Source organism: Elephas maximus, chromosome 21, assembly GCF_024166365.1.
Source record: "Elephas maximus indicus isolate mEleMax1 chromosome 21, mEleMax1 primary haplotype, whole genome shotgun sequence".
NCBI classification, from domain to species: domain Eukaryota; kingdom Metazoa; phylum Chordata; class Mammalia; order Proboscidea; family Elephantidae; genus Elephas; species Elephas maximus.
In genome coordinates, this window is record NC_064839.1 from 58,593,612 (window position 1) to 58,616,961 (window position 23,350).

General features: G+C 41.2%; 1 gene segment (V, D, J or C); it reads right to left on the reverse strand.

The window, feature by feature from the left end:
- Nucleotides 1–9,263: 9,263 nt before the first annotated feature.
- The window catches only part of LOC126064708 (immunoglobulin heavy variable 4-59-like), an 88,848-nt gene continuing 74,761 nt past the window's right edge, over nt 9,264–23,350 (reverse strand). The window contains 1 exon segment of the V gene segment in view: nt 9,264–9,321. Within this exon segment, the coding sequence occupies nt 9,298–9,321 (24 nt within the window).

A 23,350-nucleotide genomic window follows, 5' to 3' on the forward strand; every position in this document is an offset into this window, starting at 1 on the left:
CACTTCACGCTCCAATTGATGGAATAAGTAGGAAGAAAATAATTGTGGATATAAATGATCTGAAAAGCACTATTAACCTACCTAATTGCCATTTATAGATCATGTCACTGAAAAATAGTAGAGCACACAGTATCACTGACGAGACTCAGGAAATATGAGAGCTAAATACAATATGGTTTCTTAAATTGAATCTTGGAGCAAAAACAACTAAAGGACATGAGTGGAAAACTAGTAAAATTCTCATAAAATCAGCACTTTGCTAAATACAAATGTAGCAATGTTAATTTCTTAATTATTACAAATGCACCATAATTATGCAAGGTGTTAGCAATAGAGAAAACCAGGAGAGGGCTATATGAATCCCCTCTGTATTTTCTTTGCAATTCTCCTGTTAATCTAATATTACTCTAAATAGAAAGTTTATAAAAGGCAAACCGTCAAATATAAAAATCACAGGAATTTATAGAATAGATTAACAGTATGGCATTACTCCCTTCTTCATAATGAAATTTTAAGAGATACAGTTAAATTACTTTCTGAACAGATGACAAATATTTGTATCAGTGAATTATGCAAAACACTGGATCTTAAACTCCATACAATGAAATGGCATCATTAATTTATTTTAATTTCTCCTACATTTTGGATAAATTTTATATTATAATGAGTTTTTTCTTGGCCAGTGCGGATTAGCGCATTTCATCTTTAGAAATTTTATACTGATATTCAGTAAAAATCAAATTGACATTTTCTACTTCAGGAGTCTCTTTCAAGAAAATTTGGGCATTTTTGTGAATTATTAGCAATACATGCTATATGTATTAAACATCATAACATAACCAGTCAAGATCCTATTAATGACTTTTCACTTGGTTTGGTTTCATTATCCTTCAGCACGTAAAAAAAATTAGATTTTATGTACTTAGATGTGTTTACAACATATTGTAATTTCACAAGCACAGACACACTCATCTCCAGCAGTGACAGGCACAGGTACACATGCAAAAAAAAAAAAAAAGTACACATCCTTACACACAACACATATATTTCCTCCATATTATTCAAACCAATCCATTTGAAGTTGAGTTTATAGTGTAAGGCAGGGTTCCATAATTATGTTCTTCTAGGTGTATGCCTGTTTAATTCAATCCTAATTCACAAATGTAAATATATGCTTTGGTGCATCTAAATATAAAAAATATTCTTGTTAAATATAGTAATTAAAAGTAAAAAGGTAATTATTTCTAAACTATGTGTTACTCAGTTATGCATATAACGTCTTTTTGTTGTTCAGTGCCATCAAGTCAGTTCCAACTCATAGTGACCCTATGTACAACAAAACGAAACACTACCTGGTCCTGCATCATCCTGAGAATCGTTGCTATGTTTGAGCTCATAACTTTTGCAAAAATGGTGTCCTTTTCCAGTGACTAGTCTGTCTTTCCTGATAAATGTGAAGGGTATAAGTCATTAAAAGGGTGTTTCAGCTCCATGCAAGACAGGAAAAAGGGCAGCAATGGAGCGTGAGACCAAGGTATATCCTGAATATTTTACTGATAAAAGTGTATGCTATGCTATGACTGCAATAGTTAGAAAACTCAAAACTATTAGCATGGTGGTAAAGTTTGGAATGAGGATTAAAATTTTACTGAAACGGTATTAATAAAAGAAGTCAAAAATTTCAAGGATTAAAAATTGAATGGAATCTGTGCTCTGAGTTAATCCCCGTATGGTGAGAGAAACCAGAAAGTTACAAAGATGGAATGATAATGGTTCTTGGATAAGACATTTGTCAGGAGCAGGAAAAGTCAAGGTTAAAAGTAAACCTTGATCTTCCTCTGTACTTGTTCTTGAGACAGGCCCTGTGTTTGGTGCATCCTGAGTGCCCCCTGCAGCCCAGACCCCTCCCCCTCACACTGTAGGCAGGACTGTGTCTGGGCTTTCACTGACTTCGCCTCACCATATCTCTCCTACAACAATAAATGACTGTGCCCTCAGATTTCAGGTTGGGCATTTTAAGAGAGACTATGCTGATAGGGTTGACTCTGGAGATTCTGAATCTTCCTTAAGTGATGGAGAATACCAATGAGAACACTGTCTTGGTTAATTCACTCCTGATACCAATTCCAGATCCTTCCCTGCAGCTTGGTGCACCCAGTACATCCTATAGTGAGTGAAGATGAATCCAGATCCTTTCCAGGAAGAGCTCAAAGGATCCTCAGGCTGTCTTGTATTCCCATCCCCCTTCTCTGACTCCACCAGTTGAACTTCACACAGGACACGCGTACACAGAGATAACACAAAGAACAGTCCCGTGTGGAGTAGTCACAGCTGACTTGATGCAGGAGGAACATTACATTTGACGGTGATGAGAAGGAAAGCCCATATTGGCATGGTCCCCAAGGTGTGAACAATGAGGAAGGGCACAGACAGGAGTGGCTCCTCCAAGATCTGCAAGGACAGGTGACCGATGACTTTTCATGAGCAGGGGAAGGGCCAGATGCGCATGACTTTCTCCCTGTGGTCATATATGAGCTGCCCAGCAGACCTCAGCCCCTACCCCACCCTACCCCCTAACCTCTGGATCCAGAGAGGACAGGGGAGAACGTATCCTGGGACTTGATTCTCAAGGTTACTCTTCCTGTCGCCCCCTACCCTTTTCAAATGTGGACACTGTCTGGATACCTCTATGATATGAGCCCTTATCAGCGATTCAATTCAGAATGAACAAAAAGAGAAGAAATTGACATCCAACAATAGTGTGTTCATTGCTGAGGGCCGTACACTGACCTCTCCAAGAAGGTAGCGTGTTTGGTGAGAATGAAAGGAAACATAGGTCTATACTCAGTCAGGGCTGCGGTAAATAATTGCTTTAATGTCATGGGCTCTGGGTGTCACATTGTCTTATACCAGCTCAAGGCCACCTCACCCCAAGGTACTTCTCTGCCCTGCTCCCTTTGCATTGCGGGAAGTGTGTGAAAAATGGCCAGTGTATCTAGAGAAAAAATGCGTGACACCTGGTGCCAAAATTGTGAACTGCCTTTACTGCTATTGCCTTTGTCTCCCTCTCTGAAGGAACAAGTTATCCCAACGATATGGAGACCCCTGATACCTGGGAACAGGCCACGCGGAATGACCTCTATGGTGGGTGGGATCATTGCTGAAAGCTTCCCTCGGGTCACAGCAAAAGAACACTCATAAGCCCAACATACATTTGGATCCAAAGACTAGCAAGTTTTTCACAAGAATAAAAAATATCAGACATATATCTCTTATGGACTTAGATTCAGAAATCTTGAACTTTGGTGAACAAAATATAGCAATATATTAAAAATTAATATATTACAACAAAGTGCTGTTTATTCAGGTAATGTTAAAGTGATTTACAGTTCAAAATTCACAAACAATTCATCTAAATAAGAGAAAAATCTAAAATTATCAAACAAAAAAAGACTAAATTTCATACACATTATCTACATAAAGGAAACCCTGGGCATAGTGATTAGAAGCTAAGGCTGCCAATCAAAAGGTTGGCAGTTTGAATCCATCAGGCGCTCCTTGGAAACCCTGTAAGTTCTACTCTGTGCTATGGGGTCTCTATGAGTCAGAATTGACTTGATGGCAACGGGTTTTTTGGTGTTTGGTATCTACATAAAGGACATCAGATCTAATGACATATGTCATGGATTGAATTATGTCCCCCCCAAAATGTATTAACTTGGTTAGGCCATGATTCCCAGTATTGTGTGGTTGTCCTCCATTTTGTAGTTGTAATCTCATGTTGAGGGGATTAGGGTGGGATTGTAACACCACCCTTACCCAAGTAACTCCCTGATCCAAGGTAAATGCAGTTTCCCTCAGGTGGCCTGCACCACCTTTTGCCTTTCAAGACTTAAAAGAAAAGGGAAGCAAGCAGAGAGTTGGGGACATTGTACCACCAATAAAGCACCACCAGAGCAGAGCACGTTCTTTGGACCCAGGCTCTCTGTGCCTGAGAAGTTCCTCAGCCAGGGGGAGTCTGAGGATGAAGACCTTCCTCCAGAGCCAACAGAGGGAGAAAGCCTTCCCCTTCCCCTGGAGCCAACACCCTGATTTTGGACTTTTAGCCTACTTTACTGTGAGGAAATAAACTTCTCTTTGTTAAAGCCATCCACTTGTGGTATTTCTGTTAGAGCAACACTAGATAACTAAAAACAGATTATTATTAAAGAATTCCTTAGAGATCATGAAAGAGACAAGCATGTCCACCACAGGCATTCAATTCAACAATATTAATGTAACAAGGGGAAAAATAAAACCCTCATTATGCAGATGTCACATGACTGTGTTCACATAAAAATAAAAACAGACATACTCTAAGAATTAATAAAGTGTTTTTAAGGTTATTGGATACAAAGTAAACAGATAAGTTGTATTTCTATATATTAGGAAGACAGATACTAAAGTGAAAATGAGAATTATTCCACTTGCCAAAATTTCAAATATATAAAAATATAAGTAGCTGTGAAATACCATGTTTAAATCTCTACACCTAAAACTTCAAAATATTACAGAGAATTGTAACAGGGCACGTAAATAAATGGAGGAATCCTATGGATTGAATTGTGTCTCCCCCCAAAATATGTGTTGGAATCCTATTCCTTATATGTATAGATGAAATCCTATCGGGAATAGGATTTTCTTTGTTATGTTAATAAGGCTACATCTGTTTAGGGTAAGTCTTCAAACTAAAGCCCAGGGATCAGAGGTCCAAGCAAGTGTCCTTGGGGTCACAGAGCTCAGCTCAGGTGCACAGAGACAGGAGGAAAGGGGGAGTGAAAGAACAGAGAGAAACAGAAACAAACAAAACAAAAATAATTACAATAAATCAGTAAAATGGCTGTGCAGTAGCAGCTGAGATTGGGGGCAGGGCTCATCCAAGGAGGCAATGTGCTCTGGAGCTGAGCTGAGCTATAATGGTCTGTCTAATTTTTTTTTTTTTTTAAAAGGGGCGGTGGGCAGCTCAGGGGGCTAGGTGAGTGGAAAAAAGGAATGGAAGGATGAGAGAGAGAGAGAGGGAGAAGAAAAGAATAAAGAAAAATAAAAATACAGAGCTGAGGGAACCAGCCTTTGGGGGCAGGTTACAACAGAGTCAGCTGAGAGCTGGCTTCTCTCTTACCTGGCATAAAGGTAGGGCCAGTCAGGAAGGGGCAGAGGCAGTGCAGGACCTAGGTGGAGGTAGAAGGAAAAGAAAGCAAGGGAAAGATGAAGAAAAATAAAAAATAAGGGGCTGAGGAAGCTGGCTGATGGGGGCAGGGCAGTCCAGAGGTGGGCATGTGCTAAAGTTTCTATAGCCTGGGGGTGTGGCCCATCCAGAAGGGGCGGGCAGTGCATGAGGCTAGGTAGGAGGGAGGAAAGAAAAGAAGAGAGAGAGAGAAGAAACAGAAACAAAACAAAACAAATATGTATCCGGATGAACTGGCCACTGGCACAGGCCAGAACCAGGGCGGCGGCAAGCTGGTATCTCTCTAGCCAGGTGGCATGTCATGGTCTCTCAAGAAAGGGTGGAGGCAGCGCAATTTCAGCGTTAATTTGTCTCACCCACTCAAGACCTTCTCCATTCGCCTGCTGAATCCAGTGAACATAGTAGGTGGAGAAAGTGTATCCAGGAGCCCTGCAGGAGACCTTCACTGATGACACATCCTTCCTCACCTCACCCACCAGGGGCACCAGATGGACCTGGGAGCAACCACCTTTGGAGGGAAGATGAGAGTGGATGAAATCCACTGTGATTGGCCACAGCCTCCTCATCAGCCTGGGACTGGGGACCCATTTACTGAAGCTACTGCCACCAAGAAGAGGATTCCCTAGCTTCAGTTAATGGTGTGCTCTCACAGGCTTCTGATGGAGAGAAGCATGGTTATTTGGTGATTCTCTGGGTGGCGGCGGGGGGGGGGGGACACAGGTATATCCATATTTAACACAATAGACCTTATATATTGTTTGAATATTCAAGAGGCAGAATATTTCATAGCTCAAGACCTGACACAGCCTGAGAGAAGAAGATAGAAGATACAGGCACAATGAAGCAATGCAATTATGAGGGTACAAGTGATAATCCTTGTTGATAAATGTGTACCATGTGTGTTCCCAAACACTGTGCAGACAGAGGTCTTCCCGCTGAGGGGTGCAGCACCCACATTGATGCTCCTTCTTGTGGCCCCACTTTCCTTGGTGCACAGACCTCCTGGACTTTTTCTGGGGCCCATCACCTGCTATGATGCTGACCAGGTTTATGGACATCATCGTGGTCCCCTCAAGCACCAAGCCCAGCCCATGGGTCACTCCGAGACAAGGACTGTTGTTGCTGCACATGAGTGTCCCGCAGGATCCATGGGAAGCTGTGGAATCTGCTCCTCACTCTGAGACAATTTCCCCAGGCCCCTGTCTGGGTTTCCTGAGCTTCCAGGCTGTTCAGTAAGAAGACTTCTGGTTCTCAGGCCAGCCCTCTGATGAGTCATTGAAGGCTGTGTTTCCAATCCCACTGATAAGAGGAATTGCACGAAACTATCGCTAAACTTGCTTTTCAATCTTTCCAAGGAATCTGTTTTTAGTAGCTTTGTGTCTTATCCCCTGAGTCCACATAATTTATGTATTTTCAGTTCTGAAAGTTCCCCAACTTTACCAATTAATTTCTGATCAGTTTGGATCCATGCATCTGACACCGACTCTTACCCACCCACTTCCTCTCACACACCCATCCCAGGCTTGACATACTAGTCTCTTATTCCTGGGATCAGTGTACCTCCAAAATTCAGGATCCACTGAATTAATGATACCATCCTGTCTTCTGCTCCTCACTATTAAGATATTTATAACCCATGGCCTAGAGTTGACTCTGACCCATACTGACCCTGTGGAACAGAGTAAAATTGCTTCACAGGGTTTCGAAGGCTATAATTTTTACTGAAGCAGACTTCCCAAGAAGCGTCTGGTGGCTTTGAACCACCAACCTTGTCTTTAGCAGCTGAGCACTTAAAACCTGTGAAACCAGGGCTCCATAGGATTTCTATAAGTACTACAAAATCACCTCTTTCCCTGTGGTACCCATTGTGTTATTAAGTTAGGCAAACACTATTGATGGAGTAGAATATTTATAAACACATCAGCAGGTTGAATGAAATTGAACTTTAGTTTTTTTGTTTTTTGTTTTTGAGGTAAAACTCATGTGCTCAGAGGAAACCTCTCCCCAGTCTTCTTTGCCCGTGATCCTTGGGCTAGTCCCCTGAGATAGCAGGTCCTAAGTGTCCCCTGAATTCCCCTTGAACTCCCTGCAGGGCAGCTATGTCTGGGCTCACCCTGCCTCTCTCTGACAGCGCCTCTGGCCCAGCGTTAAATGATCAGTCAGTTACACCGGGTGCATTGGATATAATCTCCTGAAGTAGTGCATTATTCTTTGTAACCCAGTGAGCTCTGCAGGCTGACCAAAGGCCAAGGTTTATGACATCTCCAAGAGCCACTTCCTTGCAATTTCCAGATGCACTGACCCAAAGAGTCATTTCACGAGCAATCCAGAAACTTTGGTGACATGAAAAGCCTCTATTCTCCTTTAGAAAACTGAGGTTGAAGTTTCATCAGGTAATACCTGCATCCACAAGTCCACGTGGGTAAAAGTCCACTCACTTCTACTATTTCAATTACAAACACACACAGACTCAAACACACATACAGACACACTGACTGACTTTTACCACTATGCTCTAACATGTCCTTCCTCATTCTGTTCACAATGTGATCAATGCCTCACCCCACCAAAACTGACTATGAACTTGGGCGTGTGATACGCTCTGCAAAACAGGACAAAAGCAAACAGAATACAGGTGGAGATGTGACAGTTCCTATATGCTGGGGTTGTCTGTTCCCTCAGAGCCCGGGGGCCTGTAGATGTCACTGTGGGACAGAACCAGGCTTAGCTATGGAGGTTCAGAAACACATGGCTGAGGCTTTCACAGTCAGTGCAGACAATGGTGAGCCAACCCCAGGCATATGTGAGAGTCACGCTAGACCACAGCTCATTAGAGTTACCATTTTCAGTGGGACCAAATCCCTAAGGAAAATGCAGAAAGCCCTGATGGAGGTCACACCCAGGAGCAGGAGCTGATGGCAGAGCACAGCTTTGATGAAAAGACCTCTAATCCTAGGTCTAATTAAAATAACACAGTACTCTGAGCTTGATGGTACACATTGAGGAGGCCTGGGTGTCCTCCAGTGGGGGGTATGAATGGGTACTGGTTTCTGTGTGCCAAGTATGTGTGTGTGTGTGCATGTGCTGAGGGTTGAACTAACGTTTCCATGAAATTTGAAAAAATAAGTTCTGGTCCGGAGAGAATTATCAGATTTGTGGGAATGTACGCTGCACCTCCGCTGAGACAACCAAAAATGACTCCAAGAACTACCACATGCCCCTTGGAGCAAAATACTTTTTGGCAACTTACAAACACACATCAACATGACCAACTTGGCCTGGAGCATCATCAGTGAAAGGTACTACATCAAGGACAACTGGGGGGCACTCACCTAGGTGAAAAGATGGGGATCCATCTGACAGTGCAGGGCAAATATGAGGACCAACAGCAGAATAGTTGAAGATACTAAGTTTTTCTAAACTTGGCAAATAATGGCAGTAAATAGTAACCTGAACTGCAAACAGAGACCTCCTCAAGAAACATTACTGTGGAACTTGCCCTGGGGCAGATGGGGAAAGACAGACACGATGACTCCACGAAAACAAAAGCTTTGATGTTCAAATCAGGAAAGATCCCTAGAATATTTTTCATGTAGGTCCCTGAGAAGACACTGACTTAATGGGGGAAGCCACAGCTTCTGAGAGTAATCCTTCCATCCCTTTTCTTCACTTGCTCCCCAGAAGCTCCCTGTACTACTTGGTGGGCATGGGCACCCCCTACAGCCCAGACTCCTTCTGTCTCCTGCAGGGAGGTTTGTGTCTGGGCTTCCAATGACCTCCCTTCACTGTGTCACTTGCACAGTAATGCATGGCTGTGTCCTCTGTTCTCAGGCTGTCCATTTGCAGATACGGTGTGTTCTTGGAGTTATCTCTGGAGATGGTAAACCGGCCCTTCACGGACTCTGTGTAGTATTGTTGACTTCCATCAGACCTTATACCTGCCAGCTATTCCAGCCCCTTTCCAGGATATTGAAAGATCCAGTGTGTGGCATAATAGCTGAAGGTAAAACCAGAGGTTACACAAGAGAGTATCAGGGAACCCCCAGGTTTTGTAAGGTCTCCTCCAGACTCCATCAGCTGGACCTCACAATGGACAACTGCAAAAAAAAAAAAAAGAGCACCATCATTAGGCTCAGGAAACCCAACTCTCCACCCACTTATGTACTCAACGTGCATCGCTCCCTCATAGCTCCAATACTTACCTTGCAAAAGGATGAGAAGACAACCCCAGAAATGGTTAAACTTCATGGTGCTGTGACTGGGCTCACAGATCCTTGGGGATAGCACAGCACCTGAGCCTGGGACTCCTCTCCCAGAGCTCCAGGGTCAGGTTCTTTGAGGGTATTTATGAGAAGAGGGTAGGGCACTATTTGCGTGTCTCCGTCTCTGTACAGGGTTATGTGACGTGAATGTCATAGGCAGAGCAGTTCACCTGGAGGGGCAAGTGCCCTGGACAGAAGGTGGGAGGAGTGTGTGTGGAACCAATCAGGGCAGCACACATCTATTAAGCTTTTCTCTAGCATGAAAAGTGGTAAACAGGTTCCAATATTATCTTATTTAATGTTCTCAACCATTTAGTAAAGGTTGCATTGCATTATATTCTCTACATACAGATGGGAAATCTAAAGCTGTGCTCAGAGAAGTTAAAACACTTGCCCATATCTGCAACATTAAGAGTTTGAAAACTCATGACTAGAGTTCAATCAGCCTATATCCCCAACTCTACATACAGACAAGGACAGCTCCATGCTATTCATCACTTATATAATGTTATGCAATGTTTATTCCTTCTTCAATTTAACTCCATACATTGTCTTAAAATAATGTATTACTTTTGGTGAAAATATATACAACAAAACATGCACCTATTTGACAATTTCTACATCAATTTGATCACATAAAGATAATTCTTTAAATAGCACACAGATCAAGGCAGTCATAGTTTACCAATTAAGTTAAACTATTGCTTAGTTTAAAAAATACTTCAGGAGATAGTTTTGGTTTAAGGTTTACTGGTAGAAAGTGGAATATATTTAATCCAGGTGGTTTTCATACAGTAGGTATGAAGAATGTCGCAAGTTCATAAGTTTTTGCAGGACACAAATAATATTAAGTTCATATCAAGGACAAAACAGGACACTATTTGCTAAAGAACAATGTCATCTGAAGTGTTTTTTGATGTTCAGTAATGAGATTCCAGTTTTGGATACTGTCATGGATTGAATTTTGCCCCTCCAAACATATGTCGACTTGACTAGCCACGATTCCTATTACTGTATTGTCATCCTCTACTTTGTAATCTGATGTAATTATTCTCAATTTTCTGATGTGCTCTAATTCCGGAGCTCTGTGTGTTAATGAGGCAAGATTGGGCTATGTTAATGAAGATTAGATGGTATTTGTTATATTATTGAGGCAGGGTAATGGTGGGATGCAACAGCCTTACTCAGGTCACAGCCCTGACCACATGTAACAGGAGTGTCCCTGGAATATAGATTTATCCTTTTTTATCTTACAATAAATAAAGGGAGAGACAAGCTGGCAGGGAGTGAGGGTCCTCACTACCACCACAAAAGAAGAGCTGAAAAGGTAGCTCGTCGTTTGGACCCTGGGTCCCTGTGCTGAGAACCTCCTTGAGCTGGTGGAAGACTGATGCAAAGACACATGAAGATCTCCAAGGGATGCTGGACCCACAGTTGTTGAAAGGAGACAAAGGCCTTCCCCTGGATCCAACAGAGATAGAAAGCCTTCCCCTAGAACTGGTGCCCTGAATTTGGACTTCTAGCCTCCAAAACCGGGAGAGAATAAACTTCTGTTTTTTAAAGTCATTCATTTATGACATTTATGCTACAGCCACACTAGATATGTAAGACAGATACTAAAGTGCAATATACCAAAAAAGATCATGCTATCATCACCTGGACAAAGAGCCTCAGTTCAATAGAGGAGTCTGTGTGTGAGCGTGTATGTGTATGTGTGCATGTGTGCGTGTGTCTCTGAGGCAAGGATAACATGCTCTGCAATAGATTCATAATTTATTTATTTACCATTTCTTTAATTAAGTCCATGGCCCTGGTCTTGATGGACACATAGGACAGAGAGAACAAAGTGAGACACCTGGATGCTATACTTAATGCCATGCCAGGCTTTCACCTACCTTCCTCCATTTCCCTGGGCTCTTGGAGTCTCTACATGGTGTGGGAGGGAACTAGATCTAGGCACCAGAGAACCTGAAGTAGCTTGAGTGTGGAGGGATTGTCGTATTCTCAGGCACATTGGGAAAATATTGTGTGATAAATTGAATTATGTTCCCCAGGAATATGTGTTAAATTCCTGGTCCTTGTACCTGTGGATATAATCATGTTCAGAAATAGGTTTGTGGTGTGTGTGTGTGGTGTGTGTGTATGTTAATGAGGTCCTAAAAGTTTATTGTAGAGCCTAGCCCTGATCATTTCTGAATTATACAAAGACCAGAATAGACACAGAGTCACAGAGAGTGTAAGAGAGACTTTATGTGAAGATCAGTATTTTTCAAATATGACAGGGAATTTAAAATAATTCTTATTAATATGTTCACCAATCTGAAGGAAAGTGTAAACTGACTGTAAGATCCCATAGACAACTTCAGGAGAATGACATAAAGCACAAAAAATAATCAAATTGAAATACAAGAAATTTTGATAATCACCAACACAGTAATAGAAATGAAGAATGCCTTCAATAAACTGATCAAATAGACTCAACACAGCTGTCAAAAGCAAGCTTGAACTTTAAATTGGTTGATACAAAGTAAAAAAGTAGCTAGACTAAATTGCAAAGCAAAAAAAAAAAGAGAGAACAGATCATCCAAAAGCTGTGGGGCTAAATGAAAAGGTGCTATATATATTTATATACATATTTATATGTGTATATAGATATATATACACACACACACCAAACCATTGCTGTCGAGTCGATTCCGACTCATAGCGACACTATAGCCCAGGGTAGAAATGCCTGATAGAGTTTCCAAGGAGCTCCTGGAGGATTCGAATTACCGACCTCTTGGTTAGCAGCTGTAGCACTTAACCACTGCACCACAAGGGTTTCCGTATACCCATTGCCATCAAGTCGATTCCAACTCATAGCGACCATATATATATATATACACACACACATATATATGTGGTATGCAAAAAGAGAAGAAAGAGAAATCAGGAAGGAAAAGTATTTGAAGAAATAATGGCCAAAAAATTTCCAAAATTAGTGACAAATACCAAATCTCTGATCCAAAAATGTCGAAGAATGGCAAGCAGGATAAAAATTCATACACTTACACATACACACACACCCCCTCACAGAGGTTTATAATATAAAACCCCTGATAGCCAATGACAAAGAGAAAATCTTGAAGTCATTCAAAAAGATGAAGGATGGACTTCTCAGGGAAGAACAGAAAATATAATTGTAGCACTCTCCTCATCCAACGGGAAACCCTGGTGACATAATGGCTAAATGCTATGGCTGCTAACCAAAAGGTCCACAATTCGAATCCACCGTGCACTCCTTGGGAACTCTTTGCGGCAGTTCTACTCTGTCTTGTAGGGTCACTATGAGTTGGAATCGACTCAAGGGCAATGGGTTTGGTTTTGAGTTTTCTCATCCAATACAGGGAATCACAAAGTCAAAGGGATGATATCTTTAAATTTAAAAAAAGAAAAAATGTAAGCTCTAATTATAAACCCAGTGTAAATATCTCTTAAAAGTCAAAAATATTCTCTTAGAACCAGACAGTGAGAAAAGGTATGGTCAGCATGTGCATCCGTCAGGAGATTTAAAAAAAAAAAAAAAAAAGTTCTTCAGGAATAAGGAATAAAATAAGAAGAAATTGAACATTTTTTCTCATTTTAGTTCCTCTATTTTATAACTTACACTTAAGGCAATAATAATAAATGTGTATTGTATTTCTATAGGACATGTAAAAGTGAATGGAATAAAGCAAAGAGACAAAGGATGGGGAGGAAGGAATTGGGCAATTTGCTAAAATACCCTAACATTCCATACGCACAGGTATAATATCTGAAATTAGACCAGATTAATTTAAAACACATATTATAAGCCCTAGGGTAACCACTAGAAATTCATAAGAGTGGAAATAAATAATAGGTCAATAAAGGAGACATAAATACTATACTTAAATATTTAAATTAAGAGAATAGGCAGCAGACAAAATACATTGAATTAACTCAAGCTATATTATTTTCAACTGTATCCACCACATGTCTGTCAGTTTGTTGTACTGTGATGGCTAGCCAGTAGTTCTGATACTGGAAGCTTTGCCATTGGTATTTTAAATTTCAGCAGGGTTACCCTTGATGGACTGGTTTCAGCAGAGCTTCCAGAGTAAGAAGACTAGGTAGAAGGACCTGGCAGTTTACTTCCAAAAAAACTGACCAATCAAAAGCTTATGAATAACAAAGGAATATTGCCCTATATTGCTGAAAGGGGAGCCCCTCAAGTTGGAAGAAATTCATCATATTAATGGTGAAGAGCTGCCGCCTCAAAGTAGAGTCGACCTTAATGACATGGATGGAGTCAAGCTTTTGGGACTTTCATCTGCTGATGTGGCATGATTCAAAATGAGAAGAAACAACTGCAAATATCCATTAAAAATTGGACAGTGAAATGTATGAAGTATGAATCTAGGAAAATTGGGAGTCACCAAAAATGAAACGCAACACATAAAACTTGATATCCTAAGCATTAGTGAGCTGAAATGGACTTGTATAGCCCATTTTGAATCAAAACACCGTATAGTCTACAATGCCAGGCGTGACTAACTGAAGAGGAGCTGTGTCACATTCATTGTCAAAAAGTACATTTCAAGATCTATCCTAAAGGACAACATTGTCAGTGATGGAATAATATGCACACTCCTCCAAGGAAGACAGTTAATATGACTATTATTTAAACTTTCAACCAACCACAAAGGACAAAGACGAAGAGACTAAAGATTTTTACCAACTTCTGTAGTTTGCAATTAATCAAATATGCAATCAAGATGCATTCATAATTACTGACAATTGGAAAGTAAAGGTTGGAAACAAAGAAGGACTGGTTGTTGGAAAATATGCCTTTGGTGATAGAAAGGATGCCAGAGATTGCATGTTAAAATTTTGCAGGACCAACAACTTCTTCACTGCAAAAACATTTTTTCAACAAAATAAGGTGGCTATATTGAACGTGACCAGATGGAATACTCAGGAATCCAGTTGACTACATTTGTGGAAAGAGATGATGGAAAAGCTCTACATCAGGTCTGAACAAGGCCAGGGACCAACTGCAGAACAGACCATCAATTGCTCAAATGCAAGTTAAAGTTGAAGCTGAAGAAAATTAGAACAAGTCCATGAGAGCCAAAGCACAAACTTGAGTATATCCCACCTGAATCTAGAGACCATCTCAAGAATAGATTTGACATGATGAACACTAATGACTGAAGACCAGATGAGCTATGGAATAACATCAAGGACATCTGACGTAAAGAAAGCAAGAGGTCATTAAAAAGACATGAAAGAAAGAAAAGTACAAAATTAATGTCAGAAGAGACTGTGCAAGTAGCTCTTGAACGTAGAGTACCTAAAGCAAAAGAAAGATATGATGAATTAAAAGAGCTGAACTGAAGATTTCAAAGGGTAGCTCAAGAAGACGAAGTACTCTAATGAAATACGCAAAGACCTGGAGATAGAAAACCAAAAGGGAAAAACACGCTTGGCTTTTCTCAAACTGAAAAACCAAAGAAGAAAATATCAAGACTCGAGTTGCAATATTGAAGGATTCTACAGGGAAAATACTGAATGACACACTGAACATCAAAAAAGATGGGAGAAATATGCAGAGTTACTGCACCAAAAATAATTGGCCGATGTTCAACTATCTCAAGAGGTAGCATATGATCAAGAAGACAAGTTATTGAAGAAAGAGGTCCAAGCTGCACTGAAGGCATTGGTAAAAAACAAGGCTCCAGGGATGGATGGACTGCCAATTGAGATGCTTCAACAAATGGATGCAGTGCTAGAAGTGTTCACTCTTCTATGCCAAGAAATTTGAAGACAGCTATCTGGCCAACTGATTGAGACATCCATATTTGTGCCCATTTCAAAGAAAGGTGATCCAACAGAATGCAAAAAATTATTGAATAGTAACATGAATATCACACACAAGTAAATTTTTGCTGAAGATCACTCAAAAATGGTTGCAGCAATAGACAAGGAATTTAACCCGGATTCAGAGGAGGACTTGGAATAAGGATGTCATTGCCAATGTTAGATAAATCCTGGTTGAAAGTACAGAATGCTAGAAAGATGATGACCTGTGTTTTATTGACTATGTGAAGGCATTTGGACTGTGTGGATCATAACAAATTATGAAAAGCAAGGGTAAAAGTGGGAATTCCAGAGCTTTTAATCATGCTCACAAGGAATTGTATTTACCAAGAGACAGTCATTTTAACAGTCAAGGGAATACTGTCTGGTTTAAAGTCAGGAATAGCGTGCCTCAGGCTTGTATCCTCTCAATATGCTTATTCAATCTTCATGCTGAACAAATAATCTGAGAAGCTGGACTATACGAAGAAGGGGGCACCATGATTGGAGGAAGACTCGATAACAACTTGCATTACGGAGATGACACAACCTTGCTTGCTGAAAGTGACAAGGACTTGAAATATTCACTGGTGAAGATCAAAGACCACAGCCTTCGGTATGGACTACATCTCAATATAAAGAAAACAAAAATCTTCACAACTGGACCTATAAGCCACATCAAGATAAGTGGAGAAAAGATTGAAGTTGTCAAGGAATTCATTTTACTTGCACCCACAATCAAGACCCATGGAAGCAGCAGCCAAGAAATCAAACGAAGCATTTCATTGGGCACATCTGCTGCAAAACATCTCTTTAAAGTGTTAAAATGAAGATGTCCCTTTAAGAACAAAGGTGCACCTGACCCAAGCCATGGTGTTTTCAACCTGCCTCATATGCATGTGAAAGCTGCACAATGAAGAAGGAAGAATTGATGCCTTTGAATTATGGTGTTTTCAAAGAGTGTTGAATATACAATGGCTGCCAGAGGAATGAAAAAATCTGTCTTGAAAGAAGCACAGCTAGAATTCTCGTTAGAAGCAAGGATAGGAAAATATCATCTCATTTATTTTGGACATGTGACCAGGAGGGACCAGTCTATGGAGAAGAACCCCATGCTTTGTAAAATAGAGGGTCATCAATAGAGAGGAACACCCTCAGTGAGATGGATTGACAGAGTGCCTACAACAGTGGGCTCAGGTGCAACAGGGACCCAGCAGTGTTTCCTTCTGTTGCATAAAAGGTCGCTATCAAGTCAGAACTGACTCAAAGGCATCTAACAACAACAACAACATATTCTTACACGACTTTAAAGGGAAATGGTATAAGAACATCAGTTATAAAATAACAATAAAGACTAAGCCAATTTTGGTAAACATAATGCCTCAGTTATATACCTAAAACGAGTGCTCTCTGGCACTAGAAGTCTGAACAGTGCATACCTCACAATGTTCAACCTAGCTGTGCAATGCTCCTGCAAACCATAAGAGGGCTGGTTACTACTTTCATGTGAACAGCAAATAATGAGATTCATTTACACATGATGACAGTCCCCTGAGCCTTCTCAGGGCGTTCACCAAGTTTCAGGATTTCAGACACACATTGAAAAATATGCTGAGTCTTAGTCCTGCATAAAGTGACTATATAAGAAAAACACAAAATCTATCTTCAGAGTAGGAAAAAAAATTATGATGTATGGAAGTACGAAAAACCACTACATTAATGAAGTATGTAGTTGCATAGAGTCTGTAGAGGATTTCCTGTACAGGAAGTGGAAACCAGAGATTCTAACAAGAAGCCCACTCCTTCTCCCTCCCTTCACCCCTGCCCTGGGTTTGGTCCCCTGTGCTATGTGATGCTGAGCATCACGTGAACCCTAGCTCTCTCTTGGCCTCCCTGGAGGGAGGTTTCTGTCTGGGATCCCACTGACTTCCTCTCACGGTGTCTCTTGCACAGTAATCTAGGGCTGTGTCCTCGGGAGTCACAGAGCTCAGCTGGAAGTAAACTTGGCTCTTGGAGGTTTCCCTGGTGATGCTGACTCGGGATGCCACAGTTGAATTATAACCTGTGCCTCCACCAGTCCATATGGCACCCACCCACTCTAGCCCTTTTCCTGGAGGCTGGCGGAACCAGGTCATATCGTAGCTGGTTAAAGAGAATCCAGAGACAGAGCAGATGATGGATAGGGTCTGTGAAGGTTTTACCAGTCCTGGGCCCGACTCCTGTAGCCACACATGGGACAGGACATCTGGGAACAAACAGAACCACTGTGAGTCATGTGTTCAGATACATAATCCCCAGAGCTTTGTTTCTGAATCTCGAAGACACTTACCTCTACGAGATATCACCAGAAAGAAGAAAACCCACACACTTATCATGTTCTTGTGGATAAGGTCCATGACTCCCAGAGAATATTCTCCAGGCTGAGAAGAGCCTGAATTTCAGGAAATGTGTGCTGGGGTTTCATCCAATTGTCTAAGTGAGAATTTGCATGTAGGAGGTGCCTCTGTTTGTAAAGTTTAAAAGGGGCAGAAGAGGCTCCTTTCTCTGGGGCTGCTTGTTGTGTCATTAACAGAACAGAGTCCCCTCCCTGGGATCCCATTTCATCTCTCCCTGGGGTTGCCTTAATCCACACCAAAAGGACATATTCAAATCAGGAAGCCAGATGCAGCCAAGGATGAAAGACACCTTTAAGAATAGGTATATTGGAATGAATAGATGATAGATAGATAGATAGATGATGGATAGATAGATGATGGATGGATGGATGGATGGATGGATGGATGGATGGATGGATGGATGGATGGATGGATGGATGGATGATAGATTGACAGATAGGCGATAGACAGATAGACAGATAGATGACAGACAGATAGACAGACAAATAGATAGATATCAAATATTTACCACAAGTCCAGGGCTTTCTAACTGGTCACATTTGTAATGTTTAACCTTTTGTGTATTACAAGGAATTGAAACAGCAGCAAAATGGAACAAAAACATTGAATAGAGACAAAACGGTGTCCATCCCAAAGTTTGTAGTAAATTGGGACCACCCTGATAGGCTCAGTAGCTTGGGGGAATATTTCTTCAGCTGAACTGGCTTTACTACCAAGTATATAAAAAGGATACTGTGCTCAAGACGGGGAGAGTAAGTGGGAGTAGGGAGTGAGATGTATGTAAACTTATATGTGACAGACTGATTGGATTTGTAAACGTTCACTTGAAGCTTAATAAAAGTCATTATAAAAAAAAAAAAAAAAAAGAAAAAAAAAAAATCAAGTATAGCAGCAAACGACTGGGAAATGAATATAAAATTCCCAATTACAGTACTGTTGAGGAAGATAAAACACTTAGGAATAAATTTAACAAAGGATGTGCAAAAAAAAAAAAAAAAAAAAAAAGGATACTGTGAAGGGGATTACGCTCATGTCAGCCTAAAGTATTTTTTTATTTATGTATTTTTTACAGAGTGGACATTTCTGCCTGGAGAGTAATCATTAGTGGAGTTATTGAAATGACCAGTAACACTTATGAAACCTTTTCTCTGAAACTTCCTGTCTATAAGAACTTCTTGTGTCTGTAGACACTCTCCTTGAAAGGTAACTTTCAAGAACACAAATTTTCCATACCAGAAGTAGGGAGAGTTAGTGGGAGGTCCTCAGCTCACCAATGTGCTGGGTTAGTAGCTGGAGTAGTAGACATCCCACCTACTGCCCTGAATCCAGGACTAAGATGTCACTTAGGTACACTACAAACAGTGACTCTGGGCTTGTGGCACAAGGGAGTACACGATCTCACAGGCTGGGTGGGTCAGTCCAGTCACAGGCTTGCTTCTTTGTATCTTCCTGTCAGAATGAAGGTTTTGTTAGGTGAGGTACTAGTGCATGAGACATTCAGAAATTACATGGATGGAAGTGTTCTGAGGGGAAATGCAGGCAGGAAAGACAAATCCATGTGCTGAGTTAACATCAACACTCTCAGGACTCTTCGCTTAAGATCAAAGAACACCTTTCATGAGTAAAATGTGTCTAACATCTGTATATTTTTGTGCATTGAATGTAAGGCTGTTTCTTCAGGTTAATTCAGTTGGATGAATACCTGCTCAGACTGTATATTTAATGCAACTTTATAGCTTTTTAGTATTATCATAATTACCCACATGGAGACAATCTAATGAAGTTTCATCAAATCCTGTGTCCTACACTACGTAACAGATCAAGGCTAGGCTGACATATGTCCTCTCATAAAGACCCTAAAAAACAGAGGAAATGGTAATATTTACTAGATGCCCACTGTCCCTATGACAATCCATCCTTTGTAGAGCAGAGAGGAAAATAATCCCACCCATGGAGAGGTCTTCTAAATCTAGAATCTGAATAGAAAGGAGGGCTCCAATGGGTGCCAGTATTTTGAGAATGAGAAGAAATTGTGAGACAGAAAGCTCCCTTATTCCTCACTTGAAACTGCCCTGAAATGGATCCTGGACTCAGTGGGTCCCGAGTGTCTCCTGACAACAGCAAGCCTGTGTGTTCAGAGGAGGTATATGCCTGGGCTCACACTGCTTTTCCCCACTGTGAGTCCCACTCGGCAATATTGTCTCTGGTTCTAAACATTCAGGCTTTTTGTCAATAGGTGGCACCTGAACCTGTCTTTCCAGATGCCCTGGCTACGTGTGGATGAGATACAGTTGTGGTCAACACAGCTGTTATAGTTGAACAGACACTGCAGACCACAGGGTCCCATTAGCAATATATTCTCTCGACTATTGTATCTGTGCATGTGACCATGTTTGAAAACAGGGTTTTTATTTTCTTATATTATGTTAATGAAATTATAACAGTTCAGGGTGGGCCCTAAATCTAATCAATTCTAAGTTACAAAAAGAGGAGAGTAGACACACAAAGAGAAAGAGAAAAGCTATATGACGATCATCTACGAGTCAAGGAACGCCAACAAATACTTGGGGATCTCGACAAGGAAGAGACTGATAGGCTAGTGACTCTGCTTTAGACTTTTCACAAGAAGTGTGAGCAAATAAATATGTACTCTTTAAAGCCACACACTATGCTATTTGTGTTATAACGTAAAAAGGAAAATAATACAGAAAATGTGGTGTGGGGTTCAATTTTCAATTCTACGTAGACAATCTGTCTTCCCAGTGACTGGATATACATGTAATTTTTTTCTTTACTTTATGTATTATTATTATAACAAAAAGTAACACTGGTAGTAATAATAGTAGCAGTAAGCCTGGGCATTCCTGGGGCAGTGACCTAAGTTCAAACATTAACTGCACAATGCTAATTTTATAGAAATTACGTATTTCAAGACAAATGTGTACGAAGAAGATAAAGTAAGATAAAAATAGATAAGAAAGACTATTAAAAAATTGTACTCTATTTGCAATTTGGATGCATCAGTGCATTGCTTTAAAAAGAGATGTAGAGGCGGAGCCAAGATGGCGGACTAGGCAGACGCTACCTCGGATCCCTCTTACAACAAAGACACGGAAAAACAAGTGACTCAATCACATACATAACAATCTACGAACCCTGAACAAAAAACACAGATTTAGAGACGGAGAGCGAACTAATACAGGGAAGCAGCGATTGTTTTCAGAGCCTGGAACCAGCGTACCAGTCAGGTAAGGCACAAGCACAGAGAGCTGCTCCACCCCCCTGAACTAACCCCGGGAGGGGGACCAGCCAGTTCTGCGGGAGGCGTGGGACGCAGCCGGTAGGAGAAGTCCCCGGGAGGCAATGACTGGTCTTGGAACGGGGAGAGCAGCGTCCCAGTTGGGGAACCATCCCGCCGGGATTTGGACTGGACGCAGGTACGGCATAAACACGGAGAGCTGCTCCACCCCCCTGAACTAACCCCGGGAGGGGGTCCAGTTGGGTCGCACGGGCGGTGTGGGACGCAGCCGGTAGGAGAAGTCCCTGGGAGGCAGCGACTCGTATTGGAGTGGGGAGAACAGCGTCCCAGCTGGGACACTCGGTCACAGCACAAGCACGGGGAGCTGCTCCACCCACCTGAACTAACCCCGGGAGGTGGCCCAACCAGTTCGCGGAGGCGGCACGGCCACGCGGCTGGAGGGACGAGAAGTCCCCGGGAGGCAGCGACTGATTTTGGAGTCGAGAGTGCACCGTCCCAGTAGGGGAGCCTTGACGCTGGGCGTGGGGCTGGAAGCGGAGGATCTGACCTTGACTCCAGGGGGCCAGACCCCCCGGGGGCAATCTCCACACAGCCAGCACACATAGGCGACGCGCCCCGCGGGAATCTCAGATATAATAGTCATTCCAAGCAAGACAAGCAACTCTGGCTATATTCTGAGGTGCTACTCTCCTATCTCTCTGTTCCCTCCCCCACCCTCCCCAGGCGGCTTCATTAACATCTGAATAGCCTGAGCCAGAGGGAGAACTCTGATAGGGATCTGACTGCATTATTTTTTTAGCGGATTTTCTGGAAAAACTAGTTTCCCAGTGATAGCTCGGAGACAACAATCCATATCAAACCACTTAAAGAAGCAGACCATGACAGCTTCTCCAAGCCCCCAAACAAAAGAATCAAAATCTTTCCCAAATGAAGATACAATTCTGGAATTATCAGATACAGAATATAAAAAACTAATTTACAGAATGCTTCAAGACATCACAAATGAAATAAGGCAAACTGCAGAAAAAGCCAAGGAACACACTGATAAAACTGTTGAAGAACTCAAAAAGATTATTCAAGAACATAGTGGAAAAATTAATAAGTTGCAAGAATCCATAGAGAGACTGCATGTAGAAATCCAAAAGATTAACAATCAAATTACAGAATTAGACAACGCAATAGGAAGTCAGAGGAGCAGACTCGAGCAATTAGAATGCAGACTGGGACATCTGGAAGACCAGGGAATCGACACCAACATAGCTGAAAAAAAATCAGATAAAGAATTTAAAAAAATGAAGAAACCCTAAGAATCATGTGGGACTCTATCAAGAAGGATAACCTGCGGGTGATTGGAGTCCCAGAACAGGGAGGGGGGACAGAAAACACAGAGAAAATAGTTGAAGAACTCCTGACACAAAACTTCCCTGACATCATGAAAGACGAAAGGATATCTATCCAAGATGCTCATCAAACCCCATTTAAGATTGATCCAAAAAGAAAAACACCAGGACATATTATCATCAAACTCATGAAAACCAAAGATAAACAGAAAATTTTAAAAGCAGCCAGGGAGAAAAGAAAGGTTTCCTTCAAGGGAGAATCAATAAGAATAAGTTCAGACTACTCAGCAGAAACCATGCAGGCAAGAAGGGAATGGGACGACATATACGGAACACTGAAGGAGAAAAACTGCCAGCCAAGGATCATATATCCAGCAAAACTCTCTGAAATATGAAGGCGAAATTAAGATATTTACAGATAAACACAAGTTTAGAGAATTTACAAAAACCAAACCAAAGCTACAAGAAATACTAAAGGATATTGTTTGGTCAGAGAACCAATAATATCAGATATCAGCACAACACAAGGTCACAAAACAGAACGTCCTGATATCAACTCAAATAGGGAAATCACAAAAACAAACAAATTACGATTAATTAAAAAAAAAATACACATAACAGGGAATCATTGAAGTCAATAGGTAAAAGATCACAATAATCAAAAAGAGGGACTAAATACAGGAGGCATTGAACTGCCAGATGGAGAGTGATACAAGGCGATATAGAACAATACAAGTTAGGTTTTTACTTAGAAAAATAGGGGTAAATAATAAGGTAACCACAAAAAGGTATAACAACTCTATAACTCAAGATAAAAGCCAAGAAAAACGTAACGACTCAACTAACATAAAGTCAAACACTATGAAAATGAGGATCTCACAATTTACTAAGAAAAACACCTCAGCACAAAAAAGTATGTGGAAAAATGAAATTGTCAACAACACACATAAAAAGCCATCAAAATGACAGCACGAAAAACTTATTTATCTATAATTACCCTGAGTGTA